Source organism: Primulina eburnea, chromosome 16 (genome assembly GCF_022965805.1).
Source record: "Primulina eburnea isolate SZY01 chromosome 16, ASM2296580v1, whole genome shotgun sequence".
Taxonomy (NCBI): Eukaryota; Viridiplantae; Streptophyta; class Magnoliopsida; order Lamiales; family Gesneriaceae; genus Primulina; species Primulina eburnea.
Genome location: NC_133116.1, coordinates 2,528,810 through 2,545,780, shown reverse-complemented (window position 1 = coordinate 2,545,780; position 16,971 = coordinate 2,528,810). Strand labels below are relative to the sequence as shown.

Below are 16,971 nucleotides of genomic sequence, written 5' to 3'. Positions count from 1 at the left end.
TTCATTCGAATTTTAATTATCACATTTTATATATGCTCGTACAATTATGAGTATATTTATAAAATATTAATTAGAACTCATAAATGACTCGCAAACATGGAATAAAATAACTTTAACTCACATTCTGGCTCAAAAATAATGTCGGGACATGTTCAAGTGTGATATCGAGTAATTGCAAAAGAGAATCGAATAATATAGCTTAGAACCAGTGCAAAAGGCTCACAAATAGACTCACAACTGTTTTTCCAGGATACATCTCACTGAGAAAGAGACATCAGCGAATTTTCTAACAGCATTCCACATAAACATTTGCGAAGTTCAGTTCGAATTTACAATAAAATGAAGAAACTATTCCACACTTCAAGTGTCATGACCAGTGTAATCAAGATTGTCCAGAAGTACAAGAAAAAATCACAGAACTCATGCCAGACTCTATCCATTACTTCTCAATGGTGACAACCTATGCTTCGACCATTCTTCCAAGGTCTCACGATGAAGAGCATTCATACGAATGCAAGGCCTTTTTTCACGAATTAATTTTTCGGCGCTTTTCCAATCTTCTGCTAGGCCAAGAGCCACCAACAGAGCACACATTACTGCAACGCTTCGTCCATGTCCTAAAGCATGATAAAAATGATAAGTACCAAATTCATCAACTTGCAAAATGTTTTCAGCTTTTGGACTAGAATTAATTCACCACGGTAACAAAGCTCACATAATGAAGTCATTCGATGTAATGTAAAAAACCTTGATAGCATAAATATTTGTGCCGAGGGGGAAAACTGAACAAGAACTGTTCATAATTCAGGTCAAAAGATAGATAATTGCATAGGTTCAAACCAAATTTTGGAAGTGAGTTCGGCTGAAACTAAAGAAGAAAAGGAGAGAGAAACAACTTCATTGGAGAACGTAAAGATCCAAGCCAAATTAGAATCAATGAAAGCCTGCTCACCGTCTTTCTGGAACATAACATAAGCCTAGCCTAATCTTTCATTTGAATGAAGAAACTCTGGTATCGTTCTCAAAACAAGTCAACTTTCAAAAAGCCTAAAACAACCAGTATGCTAAGTCTATCCATCTTTTTCCATGCACAAGCGATAAAAACCTTTTCTCTTTAAACTTATTGCATCTCATTTTTAATGTTCAATAGCATAGTATCCTAGAGAAGAGAAAACATGAAACATATACAATGCACAGGCGGAACTGTGTACTTTTTTTTTCTTGGTGGGTAGTATCAGGTTATCGAAGCTGAAAAAGCAAAACCGACCCACAAGCTAATTATTCAAATCCAGCAGAAGTCAGAAAACATCATGATGAAGTAATATGAAATAAAATGAAAAATACTCTCAATGAACTAGCAATTCATGATTTCTAACAACAGGCCCTTAATATCATACCATATGCGCAATGAACAAAAATAGGAGTTTTCTGAGCAATTTTTCGACAAGCCCATTTCACCGCAGACTCAATATCGCCCGGCTGAGGCGCCCGTGTATCCCATGTAGGAATGCAAAAATATGCATGCCCTGAAACCTCCATTTTCCTGGGCAACTCACATGTGCAATCAATTATAGCCAGATTACCCGGTGGCAACTTATCTGGTGAATAAGGCCAACCTCCTACATACAGACCTTCACTGATCTTACTGTACGGATCCTCTCTATTAGTAAATCTTCTAACAGCCGAAAATGCTCTCACGAAATATAAATAAGGACTGAACATAACCAAAGACCAAATTGGGAACTTCCCATCTGAACCTTTTCCTAGAAGCATTGGTAGATTTATGGAAGGATGGGAAGCAATTGCAACCAATAATGATACTAAAGATGCATACAGAACTGGTATTGATACCAAAGTGAAGCCGAAATTTCTAAGAGATGCAAATAAAATAAATAAAGTTGCTGCCTTTAGGCCTATGAGGAAAGATATACCGACACCCATTAATTTTCTTAAATCGATAGACAATTGTGCGTGGAAAATTTTCTTCTTGAAAACTGTAATGTTTGAGTTAACAGAAATGGAGAGACGCACAGATAAAGATTAGAACGAACAAAGGAGGAGACTTTGTGATCGCTTCGACCTGTCACACCAATAGGTAATCGAGGTCGGCGACTTTTTTCCAAAATCTACCCATAAAAATGATTGCGAATTGCACTTTGTCCCCTCAACTACACGCGAAATACCTTTTCTTCTCTGAATTTATAAATCTACGTGTATTTATTTACCGAAGAAAAGGGATTGTTATTCAACGCTGGAGCTGAAATAATCCCACCCACTAGAGGACCCACTAGACTGTGGCTCTAACTCCATATTGACTGAAAGTTTCCGCCGGTAAAAACAAGACCGTAAGAAACTGTGAAATCAGGTGCGCACAAACAGTTCGTTCTTTTTTAAAAAATAGAGAATCCAAGAAAATGGAAGTGGCAAAGGGGGTTCAGAGATGGGTTGTTGACATATCCAAGTGGAAGCCTTCTGTCAATCACTTGTCCTTTTTCATTTCCCTTCTTCCTCAGCATGAGCACTCCTCCATCAACAGGTAATCTTTATGCCATGTGTGTGTTTCAATTTTTCCATTTCCTCAGTTTATTCAACTAGTTTGCTTTGTGTAAAGAGATTACTGTGTGCGGCTCCTTGGACACAGAATTTCGAATTTGACGTGTTTGTTCTGAAAATACATTCAGTCTCCATGAGCTAGAATCTTAAATCGGCCATGATCCTTTTTGTTGGTTTTAGTTAATTTAAAAAAAAAAAAAACTCCTGTTCTTGTCGTTCACAGAGTAAAAAGAAAATCTTGTAATGGAGTATGAACTGTCGAACCATTCTTATTTCATGTTAAGAGGATGGCAATGGATTAGTTGGTGGTTCTTTGATTTATCAGGTTTGTGAAATTGGAGGATCAAAAACGTGCTCTAGTAAGCCGGTTGTTGCAGTATGCCCTTGTTCATCAAATACTAGGGATCCCATTTGATGAAATCATCATTCGGCGCACGGTGGAGGGAAAACCTTATTTGGTATATTAACGCCTTGATCAAAGTATTGTTACTTCTGGCTTGTGCTAAGCTTCAATTTTTTGTGCATGATGGGGATAAAACTATTGATGTTTAAGGATAAGATATCATACGTTAAGCTAATTTAGTCGAGTTAGCACTTAGCATCATGATATAAGGTAAAATGAGATCAATCATAATAATTAATATTTGTGTTTAGGTAATGGAAAAACTTGCATCTTAAAAAAGAGAAATCTAAACAAAAATGGTGTCACCTATATAAATAAGGTAGTGAGAATCAGAAGAAATGCTATATATAGAAGACTAGAATTGATAGAATGATTTGTTTTGAGGGAGATTGAGGAAAACTGCACATCATTGAAGACCTCCTAGCTCCTTTTTTGTGATTTAAGAGTTTTATTCTTAAAATACTATCCAACTTACGAGTATATCATTGACAGTGCATGTTCAATCCTAATCTGTATTTTTCATTTAACTGAATCCAAGGCTTGTAATGGGTCTGAGTAGTCACACCAATAGGCCATCTTTTTTTTTGTTCGGTCTGCTTGTGTTTTAGGATCTTAGCTCTATGATTCTTCTCATCACTTACGAATTATGAAATGATATAAAGAGGTGTTTGAGTCATGTCAAGAAAAGTTTCTAACTTTCTATCATAGTGAGTGCAAATGTCATAGTTACTTGGCCGGGGATACAACTAATTTCATCTATTACAAGCTGGGTTTTCTTATTCTCTATCTTTCTTTGATATGATGAAAAGAAGAAGAGAAAAATGAATGGAAGCTTGATCGCAAAGAAAATGTCATGGTCTTTGAGTTGCTTTCTTAGGATGTGCATCTTAGGAAAATTATAAAACCAACTTTAATAAGCGCCACGTCGTTTCAAATCTCTCAATGCCATAAGGACTATCATGAAATCTCAAGGTGAACTGCCATCTTGTCACTCCTATTCGAAGTGGACTGCTCCTGCTTTCTTGTGGTTACCTCTAATGAGATATCAGAAGATTACGGAAAAAGATAACTTAAAATCTGGAAAGGGCCTCTGACGTTTCCCCTTCTGAAATCCGAGTGTAAAGAGAGCCAATAGCTACCATTATTATTATTCTCCATGAAATGTGGGATATTTAGCTAATATTGTGTGATGAAATGCTCAAAGGCTGAATGAATCATCATGGGATTCATTTACCCTTTCCAAGGTCTTGGCATGATGTTTTGAGCTGGATATTCTGGCCTAGTAATTTTTCCTTTCCATAATCATTCTGGACGAGAGCTTATTTAAACTTTTCAATGTACTTTGTTGAAAAGGGAATCTCTCCATGAATGAATAGGAACTGGTTGGTAAGGTTTTTGTCTATTTTTCTTTGTTGCGTTTGTAAACAGCAATATATCATGCATACTCACCACCACAAGACATGAATATATTAAAATATATACATAAGAGTGTGTGTGTGTATGTCTATAAAGTTTCAGTATTTATTTTTGCTAGGTTTGTGAAAACACGGAGATTGGATTTCCAAATTTTAATTTTAATGCATCCCATCATGGCGACTACGTTGCAATAGCATCAGAACCTTTATGCCTTGTCGGTTTGGATATCGTTTCTCATTCCATTCCTACAAATGAAACAGCTCAGGAGTTCATTCAAAACTTCTCTTCATACTTCTCTAGTTTAGAATGGTATCATATTATCAGTGGTGGTTCTTCGGATGAGAAGCTGAAAATATTTTACAGGTATGCTAATTTTAATTTTAAATCCTTGAGTTATTTGAAACTTCCCTAGTGTAGTAAGTAGTAACAACTTGTTTATTTTATTTAGCAATCTTTGTCTTTATAAACCATTCAACATTGAGATACTTCTTTGGACAAATAAATTATAATCATGGAACTTTAACATCTAATCATTCCCATTTGGTATCACCTTCGGTTTTCCTTCAATCTAATTGATATGAAGTGAATTTGGAATCCAATTGTGAAACATTGAGATGTGAAAGCATGTCTAGCAAACAATTAAATTGTAGGACCTGAGTATTTGGTGTTGTACCAAAATCCATAATGGCGATGATAAATTGTTGAAATCGTCAGTAACCCTAATGCTATGCATCAGTTATTGTGGCACATAAGTAATTAGACATGACAGCGGGTGAAATTATTGCTATCGTGACTCTTTTTTCAGTAATCAAAAGGATGACACTCAGAAAATGAAAACCTTTTCACTGTGAAGTTGTCAATTTTGCAGATATTGGTGTCTGAAAGAAGCTTATGTCAAGGCCTTAGGTACTGGTGTAGGTTACAAGTTGGATGATGTTGAATTCCACCACACGGATTGGAAAAACATATCTGCCAAAGTTGCGGGAATAGAGTTGAAAGACTGGAAATTCTGGCTACTAGAACTGGACCAACACCATTCGGTTAGTTTTCAGAGTTTCCCGTTGCTTTTATTTTCAATTCAAAATTATAGAAGGTGGTATTCTAGATAAATTAATATGTAGTACCAGTCCCTTTTTGCTGAAAAGATATAGTTTTTTCCAAGTTCTTTTATTACAATAATTTATCTGCGTCAGGTAACAAACCTCAGGCTGCATGATCTAATGAGTTTGTCGATTTTTTTGGATTTTTTAATAGTCCTTTCTATGTTCACTAGTTGGTCTATACTGCGAAGTGTTTGATTTTATTGTCAAACCCTATTGATTGGTTCTTGATCAAGGGGCGTTTCATTTCTTGCTATAGTTATCCATTGCCAGAGGCCATCCAAGAACTGCCATCTCTAGTTACAAGAGCACGCTAAAACAGACTGAATTTGACAAGGACGTGTACAACATGGGGCTCCATCTTCCAAATTCGAGTTTCATATTTTTGACTGTCGAGGATCTTGTACCGGTTCAGCGTAAGCTGGACAGGTTATCCCTTGATTTATCCAGAAACCATCTCGAATTCAAAAATGGTGACTACGAGGAGGAAGCCAGGTTTTCGGAGTTATGAGTATGATTTTGGCTACATATCTGTTGTATAATAGAGTCTATGAAGGCAGATGCTGCAACATGGACTGTCCAAAAACATATATAATGGTTGTGAAATATAACATAATGATCATATATATCTGCTAGATCATAAAAGACTTGGGAATTGGAGAGTTACCTTGACATATTTGTCATTGTTACCTCAAAAATAACAACAATCATATTCGAGATTGGAAAATAAAAAACCAACATATTAAATCACTATTATCCAATGCATACGAAACACATGTGCAAAATAAAGTTTGTTGGGTTAAACATAGATGAGTAAAAGTAATATTGGGACGAGTGACTTTTTGGGAAGTTTTCGTGCATCAAACTGTTGATGTTGCGTTGATTGATCTAGTTGACTTGGTGAGCCACAAAAGAGTGACGTCAGATCTTAACGAGTAATATTTTCTATGTTAGGGACATGACCTGTGGAAAAGAAAATGTAATACTGATCTCTAAAGAAAATGAGGCAGTTCCAGCAGATAGACACGTACCTCCCTAGACTCATGGCCTAACCATCTCGACTCATTAGCACTCAAGTATGTGGAGTCTGCGCGGCCATGAGTATAAGAAAATAAAGTTGCGTATGAGCTAACAACTATAGTTTTTGGACTAGTGGTAAGCGTTTGATCTCAACAAAATTATGTATGTCAAAGAATTATTTTTTTTAATTTAAAGTGTGAAGAAAAAATTTGTTGAATAAACTATTTTAGTTGAAAACATAAATTGAAATAAATATGAATTTAAAATAACAGAAAGATGGTGAGAAAATAGAATATCTACTTCTTTTTATGAATGATGAGCAAATTTTTGTATTGTGTTTTTACTATTTTGCCCAAAAATTATGTATTGTTTATATTAGTGAATTGAGTGAAAAATGGTGGAAAATTTAGGGTTAAATTTGAGATATTGAATTTGTGAAAATCAATGTGTCGCTTATTCATTTAATTGGTGTATATATTTTTTTAGTTTAGCACATTAAGCACAATAATTTAATTAGTTTTCAAATCATCATTGTTTTTGTGAAGTTAACCTCATATAAGATTGATATATCTATTCTAGATATAAAAGTGTGTTGTTTAAATTAATTGCATGGACATTCGATGGAAAATGGGTGCCAAAACTCAGAAAAATGGAATATAAAATTTAGGATAATGGAACATGGCTACGAGTCTAAATGCACCAAGGAAATTGAATTTCTATTATGCTCAATTGTTGAATGTCATCAAATTTGCCTAAAGTAACATTAAATTATAAATACATGAAAATATAATAAATGTGTCCATTTTCGTATATTAGCAGGAGATCAAATATATGAATTCCTGCTAATATTATCTCCTTTAACTGTGTATTTGATTTCATATATTAAATTTTTAATTTTTAGTATATATATTATATAGTTGGCACGTACTTCATGTTAGTTAATAGAAGGAAGTTGAAAAAAATAAAAAATCACTAGAATACTTGAAAAGTTTGTGAATACATAGAGATATAGATGACCATGCATTCGTTAACGCGTATATATATACACACACACAACACAATGCTCGCACACCAATTTTTCTTTTATTAGTATAGTTCTATTTACAATTTTGCTCCTTATTTAAACACGGTGTCCGTCATCGAAAAGATCTCCATTTCTTTCGGAATCGCTAGTCAATTCTATTTCCGATCATTAGATATCTTACAAACTGGTTATTCCTTATCTTGGGACCAAATTGGTTATTGGACGGTGAATATTGTAATAAATCAAAGAAGTTAGTGACCTGATGGCAATGGGGTTGGGTCGCTGGTTATTCTTTATCTTGGGACCAAATTGGTTATTGGATGGTGAATATTGTAATAAATCAAAGAAGTTAGTGACCTGATGACAAGGGAGCCGACGACCCAACCCCGGCAACCAGATGCTTCGGCCTGCATTGAATGCCGATTTCACTCGTAGTGTGGGGAAGTCAACGGTCAGGAAAATTTCTGAAATTATCTCAACATTGAACCTCAGACGTAAGAAACTGTCAGTACAAAAATGAGATAAGATAAATTAGATGCCACAGGAGGTATAATGTTTATTCCCAAAAAAATTGTCAGGGATAAATGGAAACTAAGATATTCTAACATTCTAGCAGGATACAGAAAAGAATTGCATAATTACAACTGCCCATTTGGGCGAGGACATATCTTAAAAACTGCAATCATACCCTACTCTACCCCCCCCCCCCCCCCCCCCCCCCACTCATTGAGCGGGGGAAAAAAAGGCGCTGCTAGCCAGTCAACTATATACGCAAAAGCTGTACAAGGCAATGCTACAATCAAAATATATCTGCAAGCTCATCCATAGGAGTCGGTAGGCCAATAAAATCATGTTCTTGGCCCACTTCCTCATCCAAACTGAACCAAGAATTGAAATCCTGTGGCACACCAACCTCAGAATCAATGCCTAGATCCTCCATACCGTTGATATCATTTAATGACAAGTTTGTGGCGTCCGCTGATTCTTTTGTTTCTTTTGCTGAACTTGGGGGGATATTACCTGTCGATTTAAATCTAACATCTCGTTTCCTGTTGCCAATATCGTTGCCGGAGTCACCAGAACCGCTGGCCGAGGTACAGATCGGATTTGTGGCGTCTGTGAGTTTATTAACAAACCCATTACCTGATGTACAAAGTTGAGCAGTTTTCTGCTTGGGCTTTGATTTTGTTTTCCGGTCACCTTTAGAGCTGGCCATAGTTGACCGCCCAGCTTTGGTGACGGTGTTTCTGGTTGAAGTGTCTCTATCTCTGTCCCTTTCACTTCTCTTGCCCTTCGCACCACCCAAACTGCCAAGAGCAGGCGTGGCTCTAAAGGCATCCCCCCCAACAACATCATCAAGCAATACTTCTTTTTTCTTCCCTCTGTTTGATATGGGCCCTTTTTTAGCAAATGCATAATCAGATTGATGAGTCAAAGTTGCAAAAGCATCCGATGAAATACCATCTGCATATCCATCAAAAGAATAGTCTGTTAAATAGTGTAGAACAATGTTAAAAGAACATTTTTTAGACATAAACAAAATTCAGAAAAATATAAGCAGAGAACAGACAAAAGGAGTGCAAATCCATATAACCAACTTGCCACAGCACTATTTTACGAAAATGTCCGATGCTAAGTTGTAAAAGATTTAAGCGCTGTCTTACCCTTGGCAACTCCCAGGTTAGAAAGGGGCTCTATTTCATTGGACCGAGGTGGAGTAGCATGAATAATTTCTCGAAACGGAGGCTCAGAAAAACAGCTAGCGCCTGAATCTTCAAACATCCGACATCTTGCGAGGGACCTCTTGACAAAAGCCAAAGCAAATTGTTTCGACACTTTAGCAATCCCATGTTTAGAAGCAAAGCTTCCTTTGGTAGCCTGCCAATCATTCCAAATAAAATTAACTTTTAATCTAGGAAAAAAGCTAAGAAATTCACAATAAAAAAACTATTGCAGAAAGTGTCTTTGAGAATTTTCTGGCAATTTGGAACAGCAAATGAAAGACTGAGCTTTCCAGTATGCGTGATAGAGAAAATCAAAACTGTCAATATTTTCAACGATTGCATGAAAAGGATAGCATTGATTGTGATGAAACAAGGCATAGCATTTTCTCAGAACATAATTGTAAAAAGTTTATCTATAACAGGCATTTGATGGCTAATCAGCAATTTACTATTATTTACATACGAGAACCAACATCTGGATCAATTGGTTCTCCTGAAATAACAAGAAAGCGTATATTTAGTCTTTTATAATTATAATTATGATAAAACAAAGGAAAGGCTCAAGTGCTATGCCATCAATTAAAATATATATATATATATATATATCTAAAGAGTAAAATGACCAAAAAAGCCTGGTACAAATTGCAGTTTAATGAAAAATGTACGTGTCAATACAGCTTTAAGTCCTTTGAGGCCAGTCAAGGGACAGGCTCAAAGTAATCAACACTCACCAAAAGTTTCTTGTATGACAACTCAATAAGTCTGTCCATCGCAACCTGCTCAGGTTCACTGCATGCATAACCAACAAAAATGTAGGTCTTATTACATGATTCAAACATTATTTTATCTCGTTAGTGACACCTAATGCTCATGAAGGAGTTCAATACATAGTATTTTACCATCTTCCGTCATTCTTGTCTTCTCGAACAGCCTTGCATATTTTATCCAAGGACATCTTCTTCTTTCCGTTCTGAAGCATGGAGCACAAATTGCAAAAAAGCACTCAGTAACTAATGGAAAATGAATGCTGCAACATAATTATCCATATGACAAAGAAAACCGAGGAAGCAATAACTTTGGCATAATCACTAAAAAAGGGAATTTATCAAAATGGTCTGATGCAAAATGACCTTTTCATTAAGTCTCCTTTCTAACTGAACAATATCCTGGTTAATTGGCTCGTCTTCTTTATCATCTAAATCAGGCTGCAACATAGAAACAAATAAGAATTGCATATTAGAAAAATTGCCAGTTCAAAGCTTAACAAAATACATTATATAATTCAAATTTGCAGTATGTCTTTCAAATTGTGCAATTCATACAGAGAAGTCAATGACCGCTAACGGAAGAAGTAGGTGGAGGGTAATGAAAACGTATCACAGACATTTTCACTTAAAGATGAAAGTACCCATCACCACATGCCCCCAAAATAGTAGACTTACGATGGATTCCAGAAGTCCAATGCTCTGCAATTCTAGTACAATCTTTTCATCAATGGACATCTGCTTGTATGCATAATCAATGGGAAAAACATTACAATTATTTGCAGGAAATTTTGGTGGAATATAATCGCCTCTTGTGAATCTGACTGACACTTCAATCTCTGAATGCAAATATTCACCATCCTTTTGAAACAGCTCGCCATTACAGAGATGATCTTTAGCACTAGGGCGGCTATTGAAATCTCTATTTCCGTTAAAGGAAAAAACAGTACGTGGATTCCCATTTTTCTGAGTTTGAGAACCAAGTATTGGCTCACAGAATTCGAGCATATCCATTTGTTTACTTTCGCTGCCAATGAAGAGACATGTATCATTAATTGAACTCCCAGGTCTTCCAAATCCAGTTTCTTCACATTCTTCAATGTCAACTTCCACAATTAAAGCAGATAGAACCCTCTGATAAAATGGAGTAGAAATCTCATATTCTTTCTGCTCACTTGGACACTGAAATAAAGAAGAATTCTGAAATTGGTCTACAAATTCTGCCTTATCCAATGAGTCCTTCGACCCAATTTCTTTCTTCATGTGTCTACTTATTTCGCAAGAGAAGACATCAGATGAACAAATCTCATCTTGGCCAAAGCAATCCTGATACAAAAGTGGTATGCTTTTTAAACACTGTGAAGCAGATTCATAGAATTACATAGACTCAGACTAATTTTTCTTTCCAAGGATCTAGCATAACATATTAGATAGACAAACACATGCTAGTGCAAGAAAAAGTGCTCAATCGAGTGTGCAAAAATGTTTCTCTCCTTTTGAAAAGAGGATGCGCTGAATTATTCAATTGAAAAATGCAAAATGAAACACGCCGAAGAAATTCATGAATAAGGATGTGCAAGTAAAATAAGATAAGATATTGCAACTACAAACCAATCTCACAGGAAGATTATTGCCATGACAACAGTTTTGAGACAGACATCCACATGACTCTTCAGCCAGTTTCACCTGGTAGTTCAAAACAAAATAGCAAAAATTTCAGAATTAACATAGACCAAAAACAGAACAATCTATGAAAACATTAAAGTCAAAACCTGCAGTATTAAGTAGGATTTTTCCTCTTCACTCATTGAAGCAAACAAGGGCTCAACGGTCTTCCAGAACTCACTCGAACATGCATTCACTGCATAAAGAAAAAATTGACCGTAAATCACTTCCAGTAGACATGAAAATTTAATGTCAGTATGAAACCAAAAAGATAGCACATACAGCTAGAATTGTAAGACAAATTTGCAGCTTCTAAAAGCTCCTCATGGTCGTCCTCAGATTCCCCTGAAAAGTCATGCATTAGTAACTAGGAATTCAGAATTTTAATCAACCAATCGAATTGTTTCTCCCTCTTTTCTCAGCTAAAAGCATGTAAGTGATGCTGAAACTTAATACTTCGGACCCTAAGAAAACTAAATTAGCTCCAGACTAATCCTGTTCTAGAGACTCAGCAATCATAAAACCACGCAGAGAACAGCAACAATCACAAATCTCCAAAAACCAAGGGCATTAGAGCTTACATAAGCAAGCAGCACATCCCTTACAAAGCCACAGAGGCAGAAAAAAATGGACAACGAGACCGGTACGTGGACTTATTCCCATCAAAACTTGTATTGCAATTGATAATATGAAGGGTGCAAAAAAAAAATTGCTAAAATTGAATCAAGTTTAAAGAAAATTCTTTTTTAAGGTATACCACTACAATCAGGCGAGCCCCCATTTGCTAAATGGCCAAGACGAGGGAAACCTCTGCGATCTGCAAGCTTCTTCAAACGACGACCTGACTTGCTGTGGAAGTACAGAAATATTTATGACGAGAATGAAAAAACTAGAAACCTTATACATAGAAGTCAGTTTCAGTGCTATAAAAATAATTTGTTACCTTCCATTCTTGTCAGAACCAGACCTCACATTACGCGGAGGCTTGGCTGGTATCACATTATCCACCTTCTCTCTCAGAGGTGAAATGCTTTCCCTAGAAAAAGCTGAGACCCTTCCACTACGCTCTTGTCTCCGCACACCATCACCAATTTCTTTTTTGACAATGTTTTTGTTCTTTTTCACAGGAATTACAGAACGTGTCACATTCATACCAGCATTTGCAGCCTTTTCCTCCATGCCTCCATTCCCAACACCTCTCTCTTTATCTCTGTTTTCAACAGCGCCAGATTCTTCACTGTCAGACAATCTGGAAGGAGACAGAACACTTTCAGGTTTAGCTTTAAAGTTTTGGTTTACATTCGATGCACTCTTGGAGAGATTGGTCGCTGCAGTGCTTAAACGAGGACCAAAACTTGAAGGAGAACATGCTTCGAACGGTATCTGCACTTCATCGTGGTTCACAGGCATAAGGTTAGTCCTCCTCGTTCGAGAAATCTTATTTGGTCTCTGACCACCCCATTGAGTAATAGGTGGAGAAGACGATCCTGCAGGCATAGCACGCTTGCGATTGTTAACCCCAGCAACTGAAGGGGCCTTATTTACACCCTGGGGTTGTTCCCAACTCTCCAAAGTTCCAAGCACACGAGGTATGTTAGAAGCAGAGTTAGTTGAAATAGTGGAGCCACTTCGCGGCGCCCTAGCAGCCTTTCCTTTAACTATTGGACTAGGACAATTAGTGTTGTTGTCCTCACGATTGTTCAACCTAATAGAATGATCCAGAAGATGCACCAATGTGAAACATCCGGTTCAAGGAAAATAAACAACATCAAAACCATCCACTAATCAAGTGATAGAAAAATAGGGGATTTCCTAAAGACAAACCAGCTATAAAAACAGGTACATCCAATAATTTCCTGAATAATTAAAAAAAAATGAAACACACATACTTTAAATTTCCTTTCCCAAAGGCTCGCTCCTTATTTTGTCCAATGGAAAAATCCTTTGAGAGTGCAGATTTTTCTTGATCATTTTTAATTGTTGCCCGAGTATTAGAGACAGCAGGAGATGTAGAATCCACTTTCTTACTGCCACTAGACGCCCCAGATCTGAAAGTAAGTTTCCAGGGTAAAACTTTAGACACTAAAACTAAATAATAGATACAAAAGGAATTCTTTAAAGAAATCATGCCTCGAGTCAGAAATATTCATTTCACAGGAGAAAACCAGGGCTGGCCTAATAACAGGCAGAATAAGCACACCAACCATTACTGACCTGAAACCAATATTAGAATCAGAGACCTGCAGACTAGAGTCACTTGTAAGCTTATGACGCATAGGTCGTTTCACTTCCCCGTCACATTCAATGGATCTAGAGAATACAGCACCAACTGAACGTTTTCTTTTCATTCTTTTGTCCCAGCCTTCTCCACTAGCAGGCAATCTCCTTATCTTTTCTTCAGCCATATCAGGATCTGCATTATTATATTTAACAAGCTCTCTTTCTTTTGCCACCAAAGATGATCGTGGTACTCCATTATTTCGGGATTCAACCTGAAAATGGGAAGAGTCTTACACTATTTCGACAAATTAAATAAAACAGGAAAATGTTATGTCCACTGCAACATAATTCATAACTGCTGAAACATAAGAAAAACATTTATGAGGTAAAACAATGTCAGAAGAAAACATGATACTATTTTCTGCATGGATTTTTTTTCTTTCTTTTTCCTATTGAGCATTTCTTGGCTGGTTTTCCTGCATAGAAATGTCTGCCACAGATTCAAGCAAAAACTGAAATAACATTTCCATGGCTAATGTTAGAATACATCTCAAGAGGAAGAAAGGCATAAATCTCTGAGATGAGATGTGCTAAACAATGTAAAATAGTGGCATACTCTTCCCACCAAAAAAGTTGTTTTTAACCCTGATAAATATGCTCTGTGACAAATAGGCATTGCCATCAAGAGTTGTCAAGATAAAGACTCAAGTGTTCTGTTAAAAAAAAATATCATCTTAACTAGAAAATTCTGTAAAAACTAGCATGCACGGTTATCACACACCCGGGTTTCCATAACTGATGACCGCATGCGCTTGTTAAGAACAACATTATTAGACCGATCATCTAATTTCTGATTTCCAAGATCTGATGAATTTCGATGCATCTGGGATCCAATCTTCAAATTTGAACCACTTGATCGTTCATTGGTCATCAGTTCAACACGCTGCTGCTTCTTAGAGGTCATAGCATCAAAATATTTGTATAATTTATTCAGATGCTCATCCAACCTCTTTGCTCTACCACTACCCAAACAAAAGGTAATATTTCAGTTTATAAAGAACAAGAATAATGACCAAATCAACTGTCTAGATTTCGTAAAAAAATAATGACCTAAGCAACTGTCTAGATTTCGTAAACGCATTTCAAGCATACCCCTTGCAGCAAATGTTATTTAGTGTTCTAGTGTGAAATTTCCAGTACAGTGACACAAAAGATACAAATACACATGTTTTAAACAGATTTAACCATTTGACGGTATTTTCATCTATATGACAACAAAAAAGACATGGACGTGGCAGAAAATTCGAACTGAAACTGACCGAAAATTCAATTCTTCATCCGTTCTGAAGATAATAAATATTATATTAAAAATTAACCTGGCTTTAACACAAGAATCTGCAACATTTGTTCTCAGTCGTTTTAATTCCTCCACAGCCAATGGAGATAAATTCTTCGGATAAGCAGCACCAAAAGAATTGTCTTCGGAACTGCTCCCGACAGAAAAACCAAGAACCCTCCTTAACTCAACAGAATGTGCATTTTTTTTATCTCCAATGACAACTGGATCCAACATCAGGCATTGAGATAGTGTAGGCATGTCAGAAGATGTAGCACTCCCTCTAGGAGTTGCCTTCCCAAAACCAAACATCCTACTCTCTGCGTTTTCCCTGAAGCTTGAAGGCCTATCCAGAGTGGAACCCGAGTAACTTCTCTGACCATTTTGATAGTTCCCTGAAAAACTGGAGTCAGGGCTTGCTGATGTCAATTCATATCTAGCATGTCCAGCCATTATTAGAATGTTATATTCCACATTTGTAGAATCCTTTCTCTTCAACAATATTTGTCTGCTGTTTAAGCAGCCACAAACTCACAAGACCTAACAAAACAAGCCATATAAGCAGCCAAATCAGACATAAATCGTAGCCCATCTTCTGTCCATCACATCAGATTTAATGATTTGTAACATTTTTTTTTAAAAAAAAGAGCTGCAATAGAAGTACAAATCAACGGGGTGGAAAATTTTTCTTTAACAAACTGACAGCCATATCCCGTATATGGTGCAATAAAAAGTCCTCTTATCATTTGAATTTTCCCCAGGCTTCACGCCTTCACAACAAGTAAGACATATGACAACCATCATTCATTAGGAATATCCATCAATTCACACAACGAACTGAACAGGCTCCTCATGAGAGAACATAAACCCTTGATTAATCACAAACACACGTAAAGATAAAACAAAAACCATAAAATAATAATAACCATCCGATAAACTACAGCATTGAGCACAACATTTCCAAGTAAAATCAGCCATGGAAAAAAACGAGAATTCATCAAATTCAGCAGATAAAACTCAAATTAAAGGTATAAATAACGCAAATCATACCCGTCAGACACTTCCACGGTTCATTCCAAAACTCAAAAACACTACATCAAGCAAAGCAAAAACTAGGGTTTATCCATAAATCCCCCTTTCTTCAAAATTTTGAACTTATTACGCACCTCATAGCACAATTCTATCACGCCGACTACGAGAATTGTCAAGATATTAACCTGCATTCATCGATCGAGGTGGGATCGAAGAGAGAGAATACATGAAGATGGTAAAATCTAGAGAGAGACCGCGAAAGCGCGTACTGGGTCTTGTTAATTTCTTCTCCTTTAATCTTCGTTTCTGCTCTGACGACTCTTGCGCCGCTGAATGGAAAATAGAAAAACTACGGGGGTAAGTTTTTAAATATCGAAAAATAGTAAAAGTACATTGATATATTTGTAGTCCCGGTATCCAAAATAATGGCACCAGTGTAGCTTAAATCCTCCACGAGGCTGGTGACTATTTGTATTGTCAAGAAGAGCGAGTTAGTTGAAATCTGATGGACTTGCAACATGTGTTCGTGCGCCATTCATCTATGACTGCTACAAGTTCTGCAAATACAATCGAAAGATGCTTATCAATCTTCTTTCCGAAAGTTAGAACTATATGTTTTCATGATTACGCACCACATCTTTAATCATATGATTATTAGAATTCTCGTTATACATTGCATCTACATCCAATCTAAATTGGTTAAATGAAGGAGCT

General features: G+C 36.5%; 3 protein-coding genes and 1 long non-coding RNA gene across 8 annotated transcripts; 1 reads left to right on the top strand and 3 right to left on the bottom strand.

The window, feature by feature from the left end:
* Nucleotides 1-172: 172 nt before the first annotated feature.
* LOC140816294 (uncharacterized) lies at nucleotides 173-2,102 on the bottom strand. Its single transcript, XM_073175459.1, has 2 exons — nucleotides 1,398-2,102; nucleotides 173-617 (listed from the first exon to the last, which is right to left on the bottom strand). The coding sequence occupies exons 1-2, from the start codon at nucleotides 1,939-1,941 to the stop codon at nucleotides 433-435; spliced, it is 729 nt and encodes a 242-aa protein (XP_073031560.1). The 5' UTR covers nucleotides 1,942-2,102; the 3' UTR covers nucleotides 173-432.
* A 175-nt stretch (nucleotides 2,103-2,277) lies between these two features.
* Nucleotides 2,278-6,100, top strand: LOC140816293 (uncharacterized). Its single transcript, XM_073175458.1, has 5 exons — nucleotides 2,278-2,536; nucleotides 2,879-3,011; nucleotides 4,491-4,735; nucleotides 5,241-5,412; nucleotides 5,732-6,100. The coding sequence occupies exons 1-5, from the start codon at nucleotides 2,415-2,417 to the stop codon at nucleotides 5,981-5,983; spliced, it is 924 nt and encodes a 307-aa protein (XP_073031559.1). The 5' UTR covers nucleotides 2,278-2,414; the 3' UTR covers nucleotides 5,984-6,100.
* Nucleotides 5,921-6,408, bottom strand: LOC140816295 (uncharacterized). The gene is made up of 2 exons (XR_012114527.1): nucleotides 6,224-6,408; nucleotides 5,921-6,162 (listed from the first exon to the last, which is right to left on the bottom strand). It is a non-coding gene; the product is annotated as an uncharacterized lncRNA (long non-coding RNA).
* Nucleotides 6,409-8,035: 1,627 nt separating this feature from the next.
* LOC140817436 (uncharacterized) lies at nucleotides 8,036-16,604 on the bottom strand. 5 transcript variants are annotated; one of them, XM_073177106.1, is made up of 17 exons: nucleotides 16,392-16,599; nucleotides 16,276-16,316; nucleotides 15,266-15,765; nucleotides 14,671-14,911; nucleotides 13,884-14,161; nucleotides 13,559-13,717; nucleotides 12,613-13,374; nucleotides 12,427-12,518; nucleotides 11,952-12,014; nucleotides 11,777-11,865; nucleotides 11,616-11,690; nucleotides 10,683-11,330; nucleotides 10,371-10,445; nucleotides 10,140-10,210; nucleotides 9,972-10,029; nucleotides 9,181-9,394; nucleotides 8,037-8,980 (listed from the first exon to the last, which is right to left on the bottom strand). In XM_073177106.1, the coding sequence occupies exons 3-17, from the start codon at nucleotides 15,676-15,678 to the stop codon at nucleotides 8,316-8,318; spliced, it is 3,903 nt and encodes a 1,300-aa protein (XP_073033207.1). In that variant the 5' UTR covers nucleotides 15,679-15,765; nucleotides 16,276-16,316; nucleotides 16,392-16,599; the 3' UTR covers nucleotides 8,037-8,315. The 5 variants fall into 5 exon arrangements, with proteins under 5 accessions (XP_073033211.1, XP_073033207.1, XP_073033210.1 ...); XM_073177109.1 differs by having other exon boundaries at nucleotides 16,443-16,598; XM_073177110.1 differs by having other exon boundaries at nucleotides 8,036-8,980; nucleotides 11,625-11,690; nucleotides 16,276-16,599.
* Between the last annotated feature and the right edge of the window lie 367 nt (nucleotides 16,605-16,971).

What these genes read in the sequence shown, in the direction of transcription:
- LOC140816294 (XM_073175459.1), bottom strand. Translation starts at nt 1,941, where the DNA reads ATGGGTGTCGGTATATCTTTCCTCATAGGCCTAAAGGCAGCAACTTTA. An exon ending in TTTTGTTCATTGCGCATATG is followed by an intron (nt 618 to 1,397) that starts GTATGATATTAA and finishes ATCATGCTTTAG; the next exon opens with GACATGGACGAAGCGTTGCA.
- LOC140817436 (XM_073177108.1), bottom strand. Translation starts at nt 15,678, where the DNA reads ATGGCTGGACATGCTAGATATGAATTGACATCAGCAAGCCCTGACTCC. An exon ending in TTTGTCTTACAATTCTAGCT is followed by an intron (nt 11,866 to 11,951) that starts GTATGTGCTATC and finishes TTCTTTATGCAG; the next exon opens with TGAATGCATGTTCGAGTGAG. An exon ending in ATAATCTTCCTGTGAGATTG is followed by an intron (nt 11,331 to 11,615) that starts GTTTGTAGTTGC and finishes CTTTTGTATCAG; the next exon opens with GATTGCTTTGGCCAAGATGA.
- LOC140816293 (XM_073175458.1), top strand. Translation starts at nt 2,415, where the DNA reads ATGGAAGTGGCAAAGGGGGTTCAGAGATGGGTTGTTGACATATCCAAG. An exon ending in GAGCACTCCTCCATCAACAG is followed by an intron (nt 2,537 to 2,878) that starts GTAATCTTTATG and finishes TTGATTTATCAG; the next exon opens with GTTTGTGAAATTGGAGGATC. An exon ending in AAGCTGAAAATATTTTACAG is followed by an intron (nt 4,736 to 5,240) that starts GTATGCTAATTT and finishes TCAATTTTGCAG; the next exon opens with ATATTGGTGTCTGAAAGAAG.